This window comes from Protopterus annectens, chromosome 4.part1 (assembly GCF_019279795.1).
Source record: "Protopterus annectens isolate FY-2018-M chromosome 4.part1, PAN1.0, whole genome shotgun sequence".
NCBI classification, from domain to species: Eukaryota; Metazoa; Chordata; order Ceratodontiformes; family Protopteridae; genus Protopterus; species Protopterus annectens.
Window position 1 is genome coordinate 550,682,341 of NC_056734.1, and position 22,698 is coordinate 550,705,038.

At 38.6% G+C, this 22,698-nt stretch overlaps 1 protein-coding gene across 1 annotated transcript in view; it reads right to left on the bottom strand.

Moving 5' to 3' along the window:
* The window catches only part of LOC122800958 (adiponectin-like), a 43,796-nt gene extending 21,464 nt beyond the window's left edge, over nucleotides 1-22,332 (bottom strand). Inside the window, exons 1-2 of the mRNA XM_044070362.1 lie at nucleotides 22,223-22,332; nucleotides 972-1,259 (exon numbers count right to left, since the gene is read on the bottom strand). Coding sequence (XP_043926297.1) covers nucleotides 972-1,233 — 262 coding nt within the window. The 5' untranslated portion in view covers nucleotides 1,234-1,259; nucleotides 22,223-22,332. The remainder of the gene's footprint in view (nucleotides 1-971; nucleotides 1,260-22,222) is intronic.
* Between the last annotated feature and the right edge of the window lie 366 nt (nucleotides 22,333-22,698).

Consider the following 22,698-nt stretch of genomic DNA (forward strand, 5'->3'; position numbering starts at 1 on the left):
ATAAATGAAAAATGATTTCATTGCCAGTATGCCAGCAAGAGTACAAAGCTCCCTCATGACAGTCTGAATGATAGCCTCATCTTGGACAATAAAACATCTTAATTGAGGGAAGGCTTGATGGTTGGCTGACACGGAGAAAAAACATACAAAAATGGATCAGCATTGTATTTGTATATAACACACTAAAAGAGAATATGTTACTTAGCTGCGTACTGTATAGCCAAACTTTTTATTTTTGAGAAACTGGCCAGAAATTCTACCAGATGTAGCCAAAAGAAAAGGGTTGCTGTTTGGAATTTTTACACCCTACTGTGAGATGCACTGATCACATAGTTGATTATAATAAGTAGTAAGGGTCTCTTGATTCACATAATCAAGAAATAATTCATTTAGAAACAAGAAAATGCAGCTGAAAGTGTATTTTGCATTTGCACCTAAGTATCGCAGTAGAACTTTCTAGAATAAAATGGTGTCATCTTTCACATAGAAAATGCAATTTTACACAGCTGAGGTGTGCAATATCACATACAGAAATGTGCATGAAACATTTATTGTTTCTGGTGGCTTTACTCATGGGGGGGGTTATCCTGGGAAGGAAATAAAATGACAGTTAGTTATTTCACATAGTTAATAGCTTGCCTTGCATACTAAAATGAGTATTAAGCTATTTATCCCATCAGGACACTTTATTTTGACCAGTTTACATCCAGACTGATTTATTAATGACCATATTTCACTGAAAATGAGTTTATTTGTGGATATGTAGGAGTATCAGATAAGTTTAACTTGCTGTCTTTAGTGTATTTCACCTTTCTGTTTACATTTTCCCTGTAAATGTGTATTTGATCTGCAGGGGACTCCTGGTAACATACTTGCGTACATAAACAGATACATATATAAACTCTCAGTCTTTTCTCCTTTCCTCAAAGCTAAATGTGTAAAATGCTTTAATATAGAGCTATAACAATTACCATCATCTCCTTTCTCTCCTTTTTCACCATCTCTTCCATCTCTGCCATCTCTTCCAGGGTCTCCATTATGGCCAGGGTAACCTGGTGCTCCTCCCATCCAGTTTGCACAGGGACCCTTGGGTGGTGGGACTTCACCTGTCTGAGTATGAGCAGGATTTGCTTCCACTGCAACCTCTGCTGGAGCTTCCTCTGGTTCTTCCTGAGAGTAGCTTATCTTCACCGCCACCAACAGGCACAAGAAAAGGGTCAGTGCCAACTTCATTTTTAAATTATATTGTTCCAGGAATCCTAAAAACAGTGCAAGAATATTTACTTCTCAGTACTGGCATACACTAAAAAACACATTTCTATAGAACAGTGTTTGATGGCATATAAGTTGTCCTTTATTGTGTAAGTGCTCTGCAGATATTTACTCTCTAAAAATGAACATTAGTTATATATATTTTTTGTTTTAAACAATTTATACTGAAGAACAGCTGTAGTATTCATGTCCTATTTTCTTAGAGATGATACCACTCTCTTTGGCATCCTAGGTAGAAATTGACCACTATGGCTTGTAATTAAAGGACTTTGCCATACGATATAATTAACTCTTTTCCTAAATGTTATTTTTTTCTCCACATAATATTACTTAGATATAATTGACTACCTAGAAAACCTTTAGTACCTTCCAGTTTCATCATTTGCAATTTCTTTCTAAGCATAAATCATGAAGGTTCAACATTTTGTTTACCTTTGAAATCTCGCATTGTTTCAAAAATGAGTTTGTCTTGACACAGGATAGATAACAAATTTTCTTTAGTTTATACTGTTAGCCCCCACCCATAATTTTATATCTGCTGAAGTCAATTATCAGTAAACTGCAGTAAACTGTCTCTTAACAATTCAAGTGAAACACTTTTTCTTCATCTTCTGGCTTTTCCCAGTTAGGGGTCGCTACAGCGGATCACCTATTCGCTCATGATTGGCAGTGGAGTTTTATGGTGTCGAGTTGCCAGCCCAGCGCCCAACCTTCCACAGAAGGCACACACACACACACACACACACACACACACACACACACACACACACACACACACACACACACACACACACACACACACACACACACTCACACACACACACCTATTTAGAGTGTCCAATCCACCTACAGCATGTCTTTGGGATGTGGGAGGAAACCGGTGCACCCGGAGGAAACCCACATGACCACAGGGAGGACAAGCAGACTCTGCACAGAAGGCACCCCAGCTGAGGCCTGAACCGGAGAACCTCTTGCTGTGAGGTGGCAATGCTAACCGCTGTACCACCGTGGCTGCCCAAGTGAAACTCTTTTTATAAGACAAAAAAAATGACATGGATCATGGCTTCATAGGAGTATACTAGGCTAATGACCACTAGGGCCCTAAAAAACCTAGCCATGCAACCCAAATATGACCCACAAATTTGATTTATATTTGATCTGTAGGGGGTGATTTACTGACTGCCTCTGTCCATAAGAGGCATAGAAGCCAGACCAGGGGTTTATGTTGGGTTCATTTGAAATAATACACCTGCTGAAACAAGGCTCCAGTAAGCCCCACCTTATTCAAGTCTGCAGGCACTTCTTTTTATATAGCTCAGTTTTATGTAATCTATCTCTGCCAGGGTCAATGGGTCCTCCAAACTGGTGAAGACAGTGTTCCCATAGAAGGACAGCAAGACTGGAAGCTGCATCTGCTAAATATAGAAGCAGTTTTGGGCTTGGAAAGTCTATATCTTCCATTGATGTCCCATATTGTCTGAGGTGCTGACATTCAATGGGCTGCATGATTGCCACACACACACACACACACACACACACACACACACACACACACACACACACACACACACACACACACACACACACACACACACACACACACACACACACACACACACACACACACACACACACACACACACCACACGCACACACACACACACACACACACACACACACACACACACACACACACACACACACACACACCTCTTTGGTCATTATGTGACTAAGCACCGTTCTCCTTCTGTCAACTCCTCCTTATATCTCCAGTTCCCAGGATATTAAAACACACAAAGGAGTCCAGGACGTGCATTCTCAGCACTCCACTAAAGAGAGATGAGCACCATTATGTCTCATCATTCCATCTCTCTCCCTGTTAGCTCCAACAAGTGCCTGAGCTGCTGAAGTTAACAAAAGACTACTCTATGGGTGCCTTATGAAACACACCTATGTGTAAGGAGCTTATATGAATAACAATAATTATTTGTCAATTAAAATGATAATAGATAAAGAAAATACTGATTGTATACAATTAACAAATAATCAAGAAATAATTCATTTACAAACAAGAAAATTCAGCTGAAATCATATTTTGCATTTGCACCAAAGTATCACCTTGGAACATTTTAGAATAAAATTGTGTCTTTTTTCACATATAGAATGCAATTTTACACAGCTGAGATATGCAATATCACATACAGAAAAGTGCATCAAACATTCATTGTTTCTGATGGCTTTACTCATGAGGGGGTTGTCCTGGGAAGGAAATAAAGTGATAGTAGATCCAGTTAATCTCATATAATTAATACATTGCCTTGCATGCTAACATGAACATTTTCATTTCTGAGTGATTATATTCCTGTGAGAGTTATGTCACAAGTGAGATTTATGAATATAACTATTAGGTTTATAGGTTTATAGATTAGTACTAAGCTAACTGCCCTTGCGAGCCATTTTAAGCTTAGCCAATTATCCCTTGTGAGACTCAAACCCTGCACCTTGTGTTTGTAAGGCAAACACCTTAACCATTAGGTCACCCTCCCAACCCTAAAAAATTAACAGCCATGCAGGTCTCAAACCTAGAACCCTATACACCATAGCTCCAGTAGTTATCCACCAAGGCACCACAGAAGTTTTTGCACATTGCAGGCTGAGATGTCATACAGATCTGCAGTGCTCTGCATTGCATTGTGCTGTGTACCATTGTGATGAATCAAATAGAATCTATCACAGTTTAAAAACTGTCTTTTGGTTTTCCCAGGTAGTGGGTCTCCACAGTGAAACTCCAGTTTGCTAATGATTGACAGTGAATTTTTACAGTGTCGAGTTGCCAGCTCGGCACCCAACCTTCAAGGAAGGCGCATCCACTCACGCACGTACCTACCCGCATGTCTTTTAAAGTGAATTTGACTGTGGGGAGGACATGCAGACTCCACACAGAAGGCACGCCAGCTGAGAATCAAACCAGACAGCTTCTTGCTGTGAGGCGACAATGCTAACCGCTGCACCACCGCAGCATCAGAATCTATCACAGTTTATGTTATCAAAATGGTGTCCCAGGCAAACACTCTGTACAGCTTTACTGATCAGATGTGTACGAAAGTCATTAATGTATAATACTATACAAGTGTCATATGCACTCACAGAATGTACATAATTATACAGTCAAACCTAATTAAAATTTGGAAATGGAAATGTTGATTGGCAGTTTACATTTAAATAGGGTACCGGCAAATTTCACAACTTGAAATCTGTCAAATAGCTAGTCTGTCTGATTTTTTAAGAATATCAGCATGGAGGATGGAGTCAAAAAATTGGTCAGGACAAGGTAAGAAGTATGTGTGAAGTGTCCATTGACTGCAGCCTCTGTAACTTTTCCTAATAAGCTTACTAGGTTCAGGAGACAGGACCGATATGTTCCATGGCTTTGCACAGAGGGCTGAAGAGGTTGATAGACTTATAATTTCCCAGGTCTGTAAAGGGCCAGCATTGTGTGGGAGTCATAGTGGCTATTTTCCAGCCATGAGGCAGAAAACGTGTGGACAGGATGAGGATGAGCAGTTTAAGTAGAAACTTTGGTATGAGTCTAGGATGTCTGTTTGGAAACAAACTCATTCAAATAAACATATCTGAATCCAAGTAGCTAAAAAAATGAAAACACAGCAATGCACAGAATCATCCACAGTATTTTTTCTGAATGACAAAACCTTCACATCCTACACACAGATCACAGCGAACCACATACTCTGTCAGCCTAATCCTTATAGTAGCCTTAATCTTAAACATATCCCAGCTGCAGTGTAAAACCTAACCCTAAAACAAGTAAGCATATTTGATTATTCACTCCAAAGCTTACCCCAGACTCCAGCCATAAGTCTAAAATCACTGACTTGCAACATTTTACTGCACCACATCTGACCAAATGACATTTAATTGAGTGGGATATGCAACTAAATAGTGGCCTTCATTCAGACAGTCATCACACAAATCAAATTCAGCCAAAAGTCTCCAACAAATTGTTCTTACCAAACTACCCACAAGCAAGCACCCAGATCCCAAAACACCTGCACTATGCAGTGGATACACACATAGTAGATTATACCAGTCAGCAGACACAACATATTTGAAATTGATTACTCATCTGTATGGCAGCTTACCTGAGATGCAGGAAATGTTACAGAATTCAAAAATCTTGACATGTATAATTGCAGAATAAAAGCCATTTGGGCATACTGGTCACCTGCATGCTATGTAAAAAGTGATCATCTCCTTCTTACGTTTTTGATGGGGTGAGTAATTGCAGTATGGCCCTGCTATGTACCCTGCAGTCCTGTCTTCCCCTCCTCAGTGTTGTCTGAATCTTGCAGTGATCCATGCACTGTGGAAGTGAATATCATGCAGTGATCGAGTGCCGTGCTCTGTTCGCTTCCTTGTAATGTGTAGAGTACTGGATTGTTGGTATCAGGGTAAGCAATCCAGCATAATTAAAGGGATTATTTTGTCAAACTCCCCCCCCTCCCCCAAATACTTTGTCTGACTAGTTCTGCTGTTGTCTTATCCTTCCAGAAATACAGAAGTGGTGAACTTCCTAGCAGACAAGAGCTGTTAATGAAAGTTCATCATAAAACAGCACATTCAAGGGATCCCCACAGATTATCACTAGTACATCTTTATCAGATGTAAAACACTCCATCCTTAATTCCTACCTCACTGCCATTAACTGGTCATCCTTGAGCTATAGCTTGTTTTTCTGCTTTTCTGGCATGGCACCCTGTGCAGCTCCCTGAACTGGTGCTCCACTCAAATCAAAGTTGAGGACAAAAAAAACCCCCAAAAGATTCTTTACTATAAATTCCTTGTTACAGTCTAAGTACCACACATAGGTTCATAGGATGATACTAGGCTATTGTCCCGGAAGCCCTTATAAGCCTAGCCAAGAATTTTGCCCATGTTCTCCTCAAAGTCAGCACCTGTTTCCCCCATCCAGCAGGGACACAGGTGGGATCCCAGGGGTGTATTTTATGTTTCCCATCCAGTCGTCCAGGTTCCTTTTAAAGAGGGCTAGAGAGATACTCTGCTTGACATGGAGAGGGAGTCTATTCCACAGATGGGGGAGTCTTTGGGACACAAATCTATCCCACCAACAAGTTCTATTAATGTCACAGACGAGGTTAAGGGCTTGCATGTGGGTTGCACAAGTGAAGTTTGTCTTACGGGTATGCAGCAACTCCATCAAGGCTGGGTCTGAAATGGCCTTGTAAGCCAGACACAGGTCACCTCTGAGCAGTCTGTATAACACATGGAGCACTTTAGCCCTGACTAGTAATGCACTGTTGGTAGTGCACTAGCTCCTCCTGTTTGGCATCTCCTGATTGTGCCCCCTGACACCTTGTACCATTTGCTCTACAATAGCTATGCCTGTGTGCCCATCCTATACAGTATTTCAGACCCCTCTACTGCTTTTTCCCACTTTATTGACACCTTTGTCCACATTCAGGATACTCTTTACCCAGTCACCAGAACGAGAGTAAAATCACAGATATGTCACTAGTTATCAGGTAACAATAAAGTCTAAATGAAGTCTCTACTTCCATCAAAATTCTGTTAGTCTAAGGAAAGCAAAAAAAAGCTTAGTTTCTTAGACAAAAACAAATTGCTTACTATACTATACTATGTTACACTATACCATACTATACTACATCAAAGCTGTTTCTGGAAAGAAATAAAGGAATTGACAGGTGCCATTACCGTCTCCTCAACCAATATAAATAATGTTCTTCCACTTAACAACCGATATGTTGTCATAGAAAACCAACATTTTCTTCTGTCTCCTCTACAGGATCACACTGACAGATTTCAGGCTCACCCTCCATATCCCCAATTATCTGAGATTCCTGCTCCCCCACAACATTAACCCCCAGCATCACTGCCACCTTCCATTATTCTTACAGCTCAGTCAAAGAAAATACAGTGCTGCCACTAAAATTAAACTCCTCAGGGACTGAAATCAGCAGGGACCACTCAGCAGAGGAAAATAGACAGACCTCCCACTCATATATTTAATCTTTATCTCAAAAATGGCATAGTTCCTGCCATATGTAATACCACTCCCAAAAACAAACTCCCCCTCTGACCCTAAGGACTACCGACAAATATTAAACCTCTGTTCCATTTCAAAAATGTTTGAAAAATTACAATACAAACAACTATTTAACTGCATACATATCTATGACTTTCTCTGTGACGAACATGGCTTGTGCAACTCATTCAGCACCCTGACCACTCTTTTCACCACCACTAACTCCATTTACAAGAACATAAATGATAGACTCTACTGGTGGTCTCTTTGTTGTCATAATAAGATATTTTGAAACTGTTAATTGGAAGCTCCTGCTCAGTAAATAATATGCTTGTGTGGCAGTTAGTAGACATAATTTAGGCTCTGAACTGTTGTTGAATGACTTCCTGTATTCAGAGGGTACAGGGTTTAATTTCTTACACCTCTATTTGAATACTGTGTGACTCTGAGCAAGTGACATAAACAGGTAGTGCTCCCAGGTCACTCTTAAAAGGAGGTACTTGTGACCAGTGTGTTTATTTGGTTAACAAATGTATAAAATAAAAAATGGTTCCAAAACTACCTGATGGTTAGAACTTTTTAGATTTACTACAATAATTCATTATCTAACATTATAACACTTATCACAAGCACCCCAACAACTCAGCGTTAGGCTTCTCTTCTCTTTCTTTGTTAACGATCTGCAACTTGAGCTTCTGCATCCCAGCCTTTGCATGTAGCTGATGATAATCTTCTTAACAAATCTGGAAAACAGATTCTGACCTATAGGCTAAATTACAAAACAACTTCAATGACCTCTATAGATGTCTCTTGATAATAAATTCTTAATCAGTCCCCAAAAAACTAATGTCATATCTTTGGAATGACTCATAACGCAGCTTCAACACCCCCCTTTTTTTCTTTAAGGAGAAACAATGCAGCACCATTCCCAATTTTTCAGAACAGACGTATCTGGGTTTGCACTTATCCTATCATTCTTCATTACTTATTGCGATTGAGATGTACAATGGAAACTGTAGGAGTATCGTTCAGTTTACAGATCCTACTGGATGCATTTGTTATTAACTGCTGTTTAACCAGCACTGGAAACTGCCATTACCTGGTATTTTCTAATAATCACACATAATGAGGGTAAGGCAGCAAGATCTTCTCTTGGACCAAGGTGATTACTTTTCTAGTCAAAAAGAAAATGAAAAAAAGTGAGGGGAAATTCTAAATCCCAAGTGGACTATGCTATTTTCTGATTTTAGTAAGTAAGTGCATGTGGGTCTGAAGTCCAAATCACATAAAAATAGACCTTAAAACAGCTAGGTCAATGGGAGAAATAGTAGAGGTCAAAGTGCAATGAAGTTTACTGGATTGTGACTGTATTTCTCTATTCAGTCATGTAAAAAGAAATTCACAATCCAAAAAAAGCAAATGGAGTACAAGGGTAAGTATCAAGTTTGCTAACTTTGAAGGTCTGTCTGTCTAAAATCCAAAGCAAGTTAAGGAAGAAAGTCAGGGACAAAAATCATAAAAATATATTTGAGGAACAGGTGATAAAAGTAGTCATGAAATATTTTGAGTATTTATCTATGCATTGTAGGAACAATCTAGAGTAGAACAGAGTACATTTTTACCATTCTAATGAACTATACATAAAGTCATTTAAATTCTTAACACCATTATTTTCTTGCATAGTTTAATTGGGGAATTTTGAATATTAACTTTCTCCACTGAAATAATTGTCCATCTACAAGTAAGGAATCCAGAAAATACAGACCATTAAAAAATGTATCAATTCTAGCAAGAAAATGCAGTGAGAGACTGCTATGATCAAATGTATATTGACAGAAAATTAGTGAGATTTATGGCATGCATCATCACACAAGAAGTTTATTAAACATATTAGGCACTATCAATAACAGAATTGTAAGTGCTTAAGGAGAGCTACAAGCTAGAGACATCTAATAGATAACTGTAAAGGCAGTGGAAGTACAGCTGCTTATTTACTGAGTATGGGATGCTGACAATTTCCAGCATATTTCATAGATATGAAAATATCCATGAAAATTAATATTTCTAGGAATAAAAAAGAAAAAAAAAACTTTGGTTGGATTCATGGCGCCAACGTGCTGAGGGATTGAACCCCGATTGTTATCCAGGAGATCCAGGCTCAGTTAGCAGTCCTGGAGAGGGGAGCACTTTGGCAGAGGAAGATACACCAAGTGGATGAAGCCAGCACTCCTTCCATGGAGATTGGGTGGGAGTGGCTATGGATTTCAGGCATGGCTGGTGTACCCTACATTGGAGAGCAGAGAATGAGGTTCCTGCAGCTGTGCAGACCGAGGCCAGCAGCTAGAAGTGGAGGACCAGTCACAAAGTAGTGGGAGAATAGTGTAATGAGCATGACACCATTACAGGCTCAGTTCCCCCACATCCCAGTTTTATGGCAGTCCTCCCTTTCCAAGTTTGTTTTTCCTTCTGTTAATAAACACCTCCCATTGGCTGCAGTATGGCATCCCCTTTTCTGTCTCTTCTCATGGTGGAGACCTTATAATAAGTAGTACCAACAAGTGCATTTTTCATGTATAGGGAGGTCCTACCTGACAAGACAGTTGCACACTATCCTGAGGATTCCAATTGAAGGAATGAATGGGTCTGTATGGAGCATATAACTATACATGTATATACATTCATGCACAAACATAGATAAGCAGGTAGATATTTTTATGCCCTGAATTAAAAAAGTTTGCAAATCTTGATGCAGAAGGAAGGCATGCGAACAACAACCTGAAACACTCTGGAAACAGGTGTTTTTGTATTGAGCTGCATATGCCTGCATGTCCCTGAGACCAATATTCAGGACAGAAAAACATTTAGGAAGGTGGGAAGTATGAAACATCAGGAATATTATTTTTTTTAATTGAAGACATTATATCTGCATTTATTTGTTTGTTTTTTTTTTTATGTAAGAGTTTATTTATAACAGTTGAGGACTGGGTTGGTCTGACTGGATATACAGCTGAGACTTAAGGAAAACATTTTCATCAATAAACAATGCATTATATAACACAGAGGATTATGAGTGAGTTGCCAATCAAAACAGAGTTATTATGTGTTTGAGACATAGATACCAAGAAGCTCAAGAGGTGAATGTTGTCATCCATGTTGAGAAAACATAATTAAATGTTATGATCGGTGACATAATCATAATTCTTTGTAGTGCACAGAGCTTTATCTGCTCCATGTAATATTACTAGTTACATGGGGAGAAATCGTTAAATCTTACACTGGCTTTCAAAGATGTGAAGCACTTAGCGAGCCTTGTCAGAAAGGCAGGAATACATTTTCTGTTATGTTATAAAAAGTCAAGGACACCTTACCGTCACAAACAGCAGGCAGAAACAAATCTGTTTTTTGATTCTGCCACTGTCATTTGCTGGTTACCATTGGCAGATTTAACTGCTTAGCTTGATACCTAGTCTTAACAAGAGAAGCAGGGGGTTCTTACAATTGTTATGCTCAGGTCTCACACTATACAAACACTTGACTGATTTGTCTTTTTCCGGATATCGAAGCATAATCATTGTGCTCCACCCACTACAATAGAATTAAAAAATACAATATAAAGAGGAGCATTTAACATTAAACGGGGCACAGATCTGCTTCAATTATGTAAAATATAGTCAGGTTTCTGATAGCTGATTTTTTTTTAATAATGTTGTATAGCATTCGAGAGTTCAGTGCTCATATGAAAGAGCTAGTATTCATATAGCCAGAGGATACACATGGGAGAATGGGTGGCAGTAACAAGACAAAATTCCAGACACAGGCCATAATGTTCTCCATGAGACACCATGAGTTGCACAGCTTAAGGGTTGCCTCAAAAAAGATCAGAGTTAATTTTAACAAGTTGCACAGCAGAAGCAACTCTTAACCTGTATTGACAAGAGGATCTATTTTCAAGGAACTTCTAAGTTGAAAACACTGCTCCCTCTGAACCAGAAAGATCTGTGCACTATCAGATTAATGTTATATTGATGCCATGCCATCCTGACTGTCAGGGTTTACTGGAAATAATTTTTTTACTGGATGTTTTCAGTCTATATTCAGTGTGTGGAAAAGTACCCTTGAACATAAGCAGTTTTATTTCAAATAGGTAGTCAGCCCCAGTAAAATAATATAATGCAATGGTTGGATGAAAATGACAAATCTACAGGAAGTCCTATTATTATAGGTATATTATTGTAGGTTCAACACAAATAAAATAAAGTACCAGACTGCACATTGCCATACTGCTAAACAGCAGCTAAGGGAGGAACAGTATTTGGAAGTCAAGAGCAGAAAACTATACCTAGAGTTCCCAGCTGATCTAGTACTTCTCCACCCAACCCCCCCCCCAATTTGCATGTGCTGAGGTGACCATCAGCTACCTAGATGCAATATTTGTCCTTAAGTATCCTTAAGTACTATCACTGTGGCTGGAATCACAGCAAAGATGGGTCAGGCAAGGAAAGTGGAGCAGAGCATCCTTCAGTATCACATACACTGTCCCTGCATGCCAGGGAGAAGGATTTTTTTGGCATATCCTAAGTGGGTAGATCTAGTGATGTCATACACATCACCACATACATCAGCTCACTCCATCTCCCTGTCTTTGGTTTCATAATGTTACAATTAATTCTGTTCTCCAACCACAGCACATCCTAGCTCTAGTGATGTGTCCTTATCATGAAAGTAAACCTTTCCCTCCTTACAAGAGTGGACGAGTCACAAAGCTACTCATTTGCAACCCTCCCTCCCTGGATACTCCATTACCCAAGCTACAAAGGGAAAGATATGGCTGTCAGAACACCGACTGTATTTACTTTGCTAGGCTGGAAGCATTTCTCAGTATAACCTATCCTCTATTCTTTTGACAAATATCAGACTTTGGCTCAGTCTCAGGACAGCTCACAATCAAATGTGTTCCTTTATGCAGCAAGAGTAAGGACACCACATCATGCCTATTGCTCCATCATCACCTTCCTCAAATATCTGTCAGTATTACTAACCCTATGACATGATCTAAACCCTATGCCAGAAAACAGACAACTTCTGTTGGTCTAGTCCCACTCTCTAAGGCAGCTGTCTAGTACATTGGTATGTTATTGAACCCGGGACACTGGTGATATTACTGGCTGCTCTCCATCCAAGGCAATATGCTGTTTAGTACCTCAGAGTCAATAGTAATGTGCTGTTCAATGCCTAGGAGTCCATGGTACTATGCTGTTCAGTACTTGGGAGTCCATCGTAATGTGCTGTTCAGTACCTGGGAGTCCATAGTAATGTGCTGTACAGTACCTGGGAGTTCATAGTAATGAGCTGTTCAGTACCTGGTAGTCCATATTAGTATGCTGTGAAGTACCTGGGAGTCCATAGTAATGTGCTGTTGAGTACTTAGGAGTCCATAGCAATGTGCTGTACAGTACCTGGGAGTCCATAGTAGTATGCTGTGAAGTACCTGGGAGTCCATAATCTGATGTACAGTACCTGGGAGTCCATAGTAATGTGTTGTTTAGTACCTGGGAGTCCATAGTAATGTGCTGTACAGTACCTGGGAGTCCATAGTAATGTGCTGTACAGTACCTGGGAGTCCATAGTAATGTGCTGTACAGTACCTGGGAGTCCATAGTAATGTGCTGTACAGTACCTGGGAGTCCATAGTAATGTTCTGTACAGTACCTGGGAGTCCATAGTTATGTGCTGTACAGTACCTGGGAGTCCATAGTAATGTGCTGTTTAGTACCTGAGAGTCCATAGTAATGTGCTGTACAGTACCTGGGAGTCCATAGTAATGTGCTGTACAGTACCTGAGAGTCCATAGTAATGTGCTGTACAGTACCTGGGAGTCCATAGTTATGTGCTGTTCAGTATCTGGGAGCTGTGGCTAGCTTACAGTTAGGGCTGCATTAGTAAGTCATTAAAAAAAAATATTTGTCATTGACAAGTGTGGGCTTGCATTAAATGTGAACTGGAGCAATGGTGGTTAAAATGTATGGTAATAAAATAAGGAGCTGTGAGGCAGCTGATAGTATAAATAAGAGAAGTAAAAGGCAGTCATCTAGTGCACATTAAGGCAGTAATCCTTCAGTACTTCAAAATGGTATGTTACATAAGGTTTATAGGTGACAAAAACAGAGATGATTATAACACTATGACTGTGCCTGGCAGTTAGTACAGAGGACAAAAGCTCTGGCTGCTTGTTTTACCAGAGTTACAGGGTTTGAATCTTTCCACCTTTATCTGCCTACTGTGTGACTTTGAACAAGTCACTTAACCAGACAGTGCTTTGGGCATTTCGGAAATTGTGCTAGGCTCCTTAACATTTTCTTGGACTGCATGACCAGCAACTACCTATAAACTTATGTTTACTTTTATTCCTCCCGTTTTTAAGTTTCAAGCATAATGTTTGAAAATAACCAAATAAGTGAGGAACTTCTCAAATTAAGAATATAATATCCCAGTCTAAAATGTCCATCTGTAGTGTAAAATATATATATCAATACACACACAGCATACTTTTCCTATTAAACTTTCCTCAAACATTTGTGGATATTCAGACTTACAAAGATGGTTTTATAGTATAAAAAATATCCAATACACCAGAATCTATGCATTCATTCCCACTCCTAAATTTAATTGACGACATAATTAGTAAATAAGGTTGACACTGCATAGGCAACTTTATTGTTTTTGCAAATATTTATGTATGCCATCATTTTAGTGGAATTCTTTTACAACAAACATTAATATTTCATTTAATGGTATGCTTTCTTACTTTTTCCTCAAACTGTAGCGCTGGGATTTAGATAAATTGTTGAAAATTACATAGGCTGATAACATGGCACTTGAGATGTAGCAAAGGTTTGCACAGTACAGAAATGGACCTGAGTGCAGTGGGTATTAATAAAGTAGCCAGGCCATTGAAGTGTGGCACCATCCCCTGTGACACACACACACACACACACACACACACACACACACACACACACACACACACACACACACACACACACACACGTATCAAGGTCAAAAAGTGCAGAAGCTGCACTGGTGCCAGGTCAAACATTGCCTGTATATCCAGTGTTTCTGTAAAATATATGGGCTGTTCAACATAATGTAGCTGAAAAGCAACGTTATGGCAAGTATTGTGAACAAGTAAAGAGAAGCAACTTCATGGTAAGTATTGTTAACAAGAAATGAGTAGCACTATCACAACAAGGATTGTGAGTAAGAAATGTGTAACACCATCAGGGTAAGTATTGTGAACAAGAAATGAGTAGCACTATCAGGGTAAGTATTGTGAACAAGAAATGAGTAGCACTATCATAACAAGGATTGTGAGTAAGAAATGTGTAGCACCATCAGGGTAAGTATTGTGAACAAGAAATGAGTAGCACTATCACAACAAGGATTGTGAGTAAGAAATGTGTAGCACCATCAGAGTAAGTATTGTGAACAAGAAATGAGTAGCACTATCACAACAAGGATTGTGAGTAAGAAATGTGTAGCACCATCAGAGTAAGTATTGTGAACAAGAAATGAGTAGCACTATCACAACAAGGATTGTGAGTAAAAATGTAGCACCATCAGGGTAAGTATTGTGAACAAGAAATGAGTAGCACTATCACAACAAGGATTGTGAGTAAGAAATGTGTAGCACCATCAGAGTAAGTATTGTGAACAAGAAATGAGTAGCACTATCACAACAAGGATTGTGAGTAAGAAATGTGTAGCACCATCAGAGTAAGTATTGTTAACAAGAAATGAGGAGCACTATCACAACAAGGATTGTGAGTAAGAAATGTGTAACACCATCAGGGTAAGTATTGTGAACAAGAAATGAGTAGCACTATCAGGGTAAGTATTGTGAACAAGAAATGAGTAGCAATATCACAACAAGGATTGTGAGTAAGAAATGTGTAGCACCATCAGGATAAGTATTGTGAACAAGAAATGAGTAGCACTATCATAACAAGGATTGTGAGTAAGAAATGTGTAGCACCATCAGAGTAAGTATTGTTAACAAGAAACGAGTAGCACTATCACAACAAGGACTGTGAATAAGAGCTCATACAATAGTAATGGTACAGGGGTGCTTTGACATATCACCTGCCTTACTACTCTGCATACAAGCACCCTTGTGCAACCTCACCAGTCTCTCCCTGGAGCAGCAATACCAATGACTTCCAGACAGTGGGAACATCACCAAAAATGCATCTCCCCTGTTCTGCAGTCCTGGCTAACAAGGGTGAAACCTTTATGAATTGCACTGTGCCAGGACTGTGGAGCAGAACAAACCCTGTGCTTTGCCATTCCACACCACTAGTAAGACCTGGCAGAAGACATATAGAGAGGTTTTGTTGACTGCTTCCCGTCCCAGGCTTATGGTGAGCTATTGTATAGAACGTTGTTTGATGTTTGCATATGGTCTTGAACATTTCTGCCCGGGACATTATAACTGCTGTTGTTGATCTTATAAAATGTTAATATTAGAATTTCCACTAAAGAATATAATGCTGGAACACTGTGCTGACTCTGATCTTTTGCCAAGCTCTCATCTAGGAATGTTAAAGTCCTTGTATTAACCCCTGAATTTGTGTGTTTAATGTCAGGTTACAGACCCAATGTAACATGAAACTTCAACTGTGATGAACCAGACTAGATGTATTAGTCTGACAAAATGCCATTGTCAACTAATTTTCTGCAAGTCAGATGTAAATTGACTTGTAATATATGTTATCTGAAACTGCTCAATACTGAATGAGAAATATTCAAAGGAGGATGTTTAGAGCAGTAAAATTTGATAACCAGAGCCCAGTCTATGTGGAACTTGCTTCATGGTAGTTTTGGTATGTGTCTTGAGTGTGTGCCATGTGACAGGAGTGAAATACATGTTTATGAATCTTTCTACTGTCTTCACATTTCACAGACAAGCAACATTATGTACAATGTCTATGAATACGTATCTAAGTATTAAGAATTCTAACACTCCATTTTATAACTTGGGCCACTTCACAATGACTTTTCCGTGATCGCTTACAAGAAATGTTTTCTCCAGGAGGAAAAAGATGGTTTTAAAATGTATATATTTTTATCCATACTAGACAGAGGCTACTTTTGAAACGACGGATAATCAATAATGTTAACAAATACATTTCTTTGCATTTTACTGCACTGTTAGAATCAGTTCTGGAATTTAGTCAACATACAAATACTGTAACACCTCCCTGCATAAATCATGAGAACAACTGACCCATCTCATACCTTATCTAACAGAATGTTCTAGATTCTACTTTCCCCCCCCTGATGAAAGTAGAAGGAAGACTCTCCTGGGCTGAAACAACATCTTATATCCCTACAGATATAAAACACTGGCAGTTGGTATAGAGGACTAAAGCTATGAACTATTAATGTGCTACTTCCTGTGGCAAAGGTATGGGGTTTGATTCCTTCCATGTTCATGTGCACATGAATGTGAATATGAGAAAGTCACTTATTCAGATAATGCTCCTGGGTTACCCCTGAAAAGGGAAAATCATGGCCAGTGGGCATTTCTAGCCAACAAACAGATGAAATTAACTAAGGCCATGGGTCAGAAAGCAAACTAAGAGTTTTGCTATTCTTTCAGCCATTCATTACTACAGAAGTAGAATGGATGAAATTTAGGGGGAAAGCATAGTAATACATGCTTTTCAGAAAGCAGACCTGTAGAAAGGATGGGGGAAGGGAGCATATGCCCCAGGAGCAGGTGTTAGGGGACATGATTGCTGGCTTTGCCTTGGTGGCAATCACTTCCTGATTGGAAATCCAAGCATTGTTGGTTTGTATTTATACAGCTGTGATCTTGCTTTTTTAGCTGCTTAGTTGACAGTACATGAAGATAGCAAAGAACTGCAATGCATATACATAATAACAGTTTTGTATGTGCACACACTGACTTCTGCAAACGGAACAATACTTTCATTCATATAATGTAGCAAAGAGGCAGCTGTTTGCTACAGTCCATGAATGAAAGTGATTAGAGTTTGTGAACAGAGCAGCAGCAAACAGGCAAGCATACCTTTCAGCTGTACAGATTTTCTCAGAATGCCCAGATTTTTGCCTCATATTTTTGCTCTGTTTTTTTTTTTCATAAAAATGTGATTTTCTGGGAAATTAGTGGCAAATTAATAAAGTTTGAAGCTAGAAAATAATAACAAAGACTTGAGTTTCAGACTTCATATCCTTCAGAAAAGTCATGCTAATACAAAACCTGTTATTCTATCAACTTTCTAAGTTTGTACGAGCAATATTTAAAAAGTGATTCTATCTTTTTTGTCCTTTGTACCACTTTTATTGATGGCTTTGTCCAAATTTCTTGCTCTACGAGGTTGAGAGGTGTGCAGGCTAAGAAAGCTATGGAGATCATTTCAGATCTTTTGAATGCATTTTTTGACTCTGAAGCTTCTGGTTGAAGGCCTTTATTTTTTGGGCTTCAACTTTAGTTGGGGGGGGGAGTGCCAGTCATGGGCATTGCTCAAAGCATGAATTGACCTATATACAGTTCTGTCAGAAGGGTGGCCATGGTGGTGCAGTGGTTAGCATTGCCGCCTCACAGCAAGAGGTTCTCCGGTTTGATCCTCGGCTGGGGTGCCTTCTGTGCGGAGTCTGCATGTCCTCGCTGTGGTCGTGTGGGTTTCCTCCGGGTGCTCTGGTTTCCTCCCAAAGACATGCTGCAGGTGGACTGGACACTCTAAATTGGCCCTAGGTGTAGTGTGTGCATGTGTGTGCCTTCTGTGGAAGGTTGGGCGCCAGGCTGGCAACTCGACACTGTAAAACTCCACTGCCAATCATGAGCGGACAAGGTGATCCACTGTGGCGACCCCTAACCGGGAAAAGCCAGAAGAAGACAGTTCTGTCAGAAAGCACTGTATCACCTATCTAGAGACCGTGACTTAAAACCAATATATGGTAGTCTTTGATACAGTTCTGTCTCCCCATAGTAAAATCTTCAGTCTTATGCTGCAGAGTTGCTTTCTAAGTCATACCATACTAAAGTTATGCGATAGTTCATATGATACCGCTGCTATCTGAAGAAGAACGGTAGCAGTTTCTGTAATGAGCACATGATGCACGATAGCATGACGTCAGATACAGAAAGGGAATGGTTGTGATGGGATTTCTGACAATGTTATCATCCAGCTGGGATTAGTTCCAGTTGTCAAAAGGCAAGTATGAATCATCTGTATAGCATACAAAGCAATCCTGGGGCTTAAGAAATATTTAGTAAATAAAGCCAAAAGGTAATCAGATTACCAGTAGGCATTATACCAAGTTCATGAAACAAAGAATAGGAAAATGATACTGCAGTGAGGAATCTCTACCTTCAGAGGACTTAAATGATTCTTAATCTTGTTATTGAGATTCATGTAACATTCATTGTATACAGCACATATCAGCTGATATACACTGCCATGTAACCAAAGCAACATATCTTTTCCATTTATTCAGGTGGAAGGTTTAGAATGCTGGAGTATTTTCATACACACACACACACACACACACACACACACACACGTGTGTGTGTATATATATATATATATATATATATATATATATATATATATATATGGGTGTACTTTACATAAGCGAAATAAGCAAACCACACTTCGCAGAAACTCTTTTAGTAGAGATGGAAAAAGCAAACGTTCAATAAAGTGAACGTTCACATCAGCAAAAAATTCCAAAGGAAAAGTAAGCAGTTGGCCCCACTGTAGTACAATCTCGGAGTTGGTATATATTGGGGGGGGGTGCAGCCCCCAGACTGGGAGTTGTGGGGGAGCAGACCCCAACTGGGTGGGTTTGACATACTGCAGTGTGTGTTTTACTTGTAAGCTGGCCAAGCGCTTCCTTTCTCTGTGGATTTATATGCTGATTTGAACACTTACTTTATTAAACATTTGCTCTTTTCATCTCTATGAAAAGAGTGAAGGCAAAGTGTGATTCGATTATGTGACATAAATATATATATATATATATATATATATATATATATATATATATATATATATATACTTATTTATTTATTTACATTTGTTAACCAGGTAGTGTCCGACTGGGTCAGAAACCCAGTTTCAGTGGAGACCCGGTGAGAAAAATCTCCAGAACAACACACACACACACACACACACGCACACACGCACACACGCACACACACACACACACACACACACACACACACACACACACACACACACACACACACACACACACAGTCACTCATATTTATACCATGGGGTAACAGTAATTATTTGCTGATTGTTTTGATTAGTACTGATTTGTGTTATAAAAAGATTGTATGGTATCTTCAGCTGAGGTGTCATCTTAGCACGGGAAGTCTTAATGTAAGTAGAGTATGTGTCTAGAAACAAGCATGTTTTTAAAAGAGACCCATCTCATAATTTAAATAAGGCAGCACAGTAAGTGACTATTTTAGGCTTATGGAACATCTCAAGGTATGCAGTCATGCCCTGATACCCTCTCTCATGTTTTTTTTTTTCTTTTTAACTAAATTCATAGTACCACTCACTATCAGGTACTGTAAGGGCTCCCATGAAATGTTATAAAATAAAATGACATTGATTTCTTAATTTGTTATGACACGCTTTGTTAATGAGCAGCATACTATTTTGAAGGATTACACAAAGTGAGTGAAATACATGGAGTGCAGATTAATGAAATGAAAGCTGAACTAGTCCAGATAATTTGCTAACACAGTTGGTAACAGACTGGCAATACACATGGAAAGGCATGATTATTAGCTGGAGGACAGTATTTCTGATATAAAGTTGTTGCACTGAGTCAGATGTATTCGGCATTTAATAATAAATGTCATAAGTAGAGCCTTTTATGAATTAAAAGTGTGCATAAGAAGAAAGATATCTGAATATTTCATTTGATTTCTGGTTCATGGAAAGAAATTAGTGTGCATGTTTTCTAGAAACAGTAGGTGGCAGAATTCTTTTTGCTTCAAGGAAACATATTATGGCTCCTTCAGCCCCTTCAGTAGATCCAATGGCTATTTTAACTTACAAAACCAAACTTTGATACGTTTGCAAATCTGAGATAAAAGGTAGTTTGATACTTTTAGTGCCCTCAAAGTTGTAAGGACTGATTTCAGATAAGCAACTGTTGCATGGTGCTTTGTACTACTAAGTTAAGCAAAACATTTTTTCAGCAAAATTGTGGTTTAAAATTATCTTATGGTATATCAAATCACAAAAAAGCTATTAACATCTCAATGGTGTCAGAAAGAGTTATAATTTATGATACAGAAGCTGGTTACTATGACAGGATATCTTTACCTACTTGTACATTTGCAGAAATGTATTTGTGTCGGTCTTTGCCTGTCCTCGGATGACAATCTATGCTAATTTACAGTATTGCAGTTACTTGCATGCTTGTAGCATGGGACAGCAATGCTGAATATGGAATATAAGTTGGGATTCATTGTGCAGCACTAATATTTATGAGTTCACTTTGTGGGGCAGATCACAGCTTAGAAAATATGCATTATCCTTGAACCAACGGAACCCTTCACATGGCCATTAATTTACACTTTGCCATGCACTAATTGTCTGTAAATCTCATCTATAGTCAATGATATTATGATACTGCTCTAAACAAATTCTGCATTTTAAGTAATGAAAAAATGTAAACTTTTATTCTTAGCTTTTTTCCTAGATAATTTTAGTTGTATACGCTACTAGCTTTAATGTAACTGTGCAGCTGTCCAATTTGGCAAAAGTATACAAACACTTCAGTTGTAGTACATAAATAGTCACTTACTGCAACAAAACATATTTCATTAAAACAAAGGAGTAATACATCCTACAGTAAACATGCACTACAATTTAAAAATGTTTTCCATAACCTTTATAGACACATTACTAGTGTTTCTAGAAAACTCTGAGTAAGTACAGGAGATCTCATCTAAGAAAAAAATTAAGATTAATGGCTATCCCATGTTAGAAATTAATATGCTTATTGATCCGTTATATTGTAAAACCAGAGATCTGGGAAGTCTAACAACATGATACAGTATGCCCATTAAAACGGACATAAAGAACAAAGAAATCAAACCTTCCTGTTGAAACGGCATGTGTTGCATTTGTTTTACACACCTGTTGTATTCCTTCAATGTTTAACTTAATTCCATCTTTCTGTCATCTGAATAGCTGGTACAGTTTTAAGTAATGTCTTTCACAGGCAGTGCTAAAGTCTAGGAAAGATTAAATCTGCATTTTGAAACAGAAAAGAATTAACAAATCGAGACTACTTTTCATGAGATGGCTTGGAGTTCCTAATTTGCCGCCATCTTTAACTTCACCCTGAGCTATTTATTAAATTTTAGTCCCCTCCTCATAGTGCAGAAATAGTTTTTTTCTAACTCTTCTGAAAACGTAAGTACATTTTTGTTTTTCAAAGTTCAACACAAATCACAGTAAAGATTATCATACTAAAATATACAAATACCTACATGGACACACAAAATCATACACAATCTACAGCAACATAAATAGTAGAGTGCAATTTGCTTAGCCAAATGTAACTAAGAGTAGTTCTATCCAGCATAGATCAAAAATGTCCTTTATTTCATATTTTCCAGAAATATGAAACACTTGTTCCCTTTTCACTTGGGAGGGGCACATGTTTTCCATACACGAATTTCTCTGTATTACCAAGCTAAACTCTGCATTAATAACAGAACAGCAGAATAGTAACACTGAACATGTCTACATTATTCAGCTATTTCAACATTTGCTTTTTCTCCATACAATTAAAAATAAATAGTCTTACCAGCAGCTGCAGTCTCTGACTGATGTAGTACAGCTCTCCCTGGAAGTGAAGTGCTGACTTGTGTCACATGATCTCAATGTCATGAATACCATACTGAATTGTCACTTAAGTGTCTCTGTACCCTGCCTGTAAGTCAAGGCTATTTAAAGCTTGGTATGTGCACAGGGTAAGATCTATTTATTTCAATGTCATCTGTAGAATTTGTTACCCCTTTCGTGCAGTCTGAAGTCAATCTCTTAGGAGTAGGCATTAGTATCCTGCTACAAATTACACTATATGGGAATTCTGTATTTTAAAATTTTTATTGCTGTTTTGCTAAATTTTTGTAGGACTCAACACAATTGTTAATTTGTTAAAAAAACAGTTCAGTTTTACACAGATTCTGGACTTACATGGGGCTGTGGTTAAATATGTGTAGGTTATAGGAGCAAGAATGCTTTTTACAAACCTTGTTCTGAAAGGAGTTTTAAAGAAAT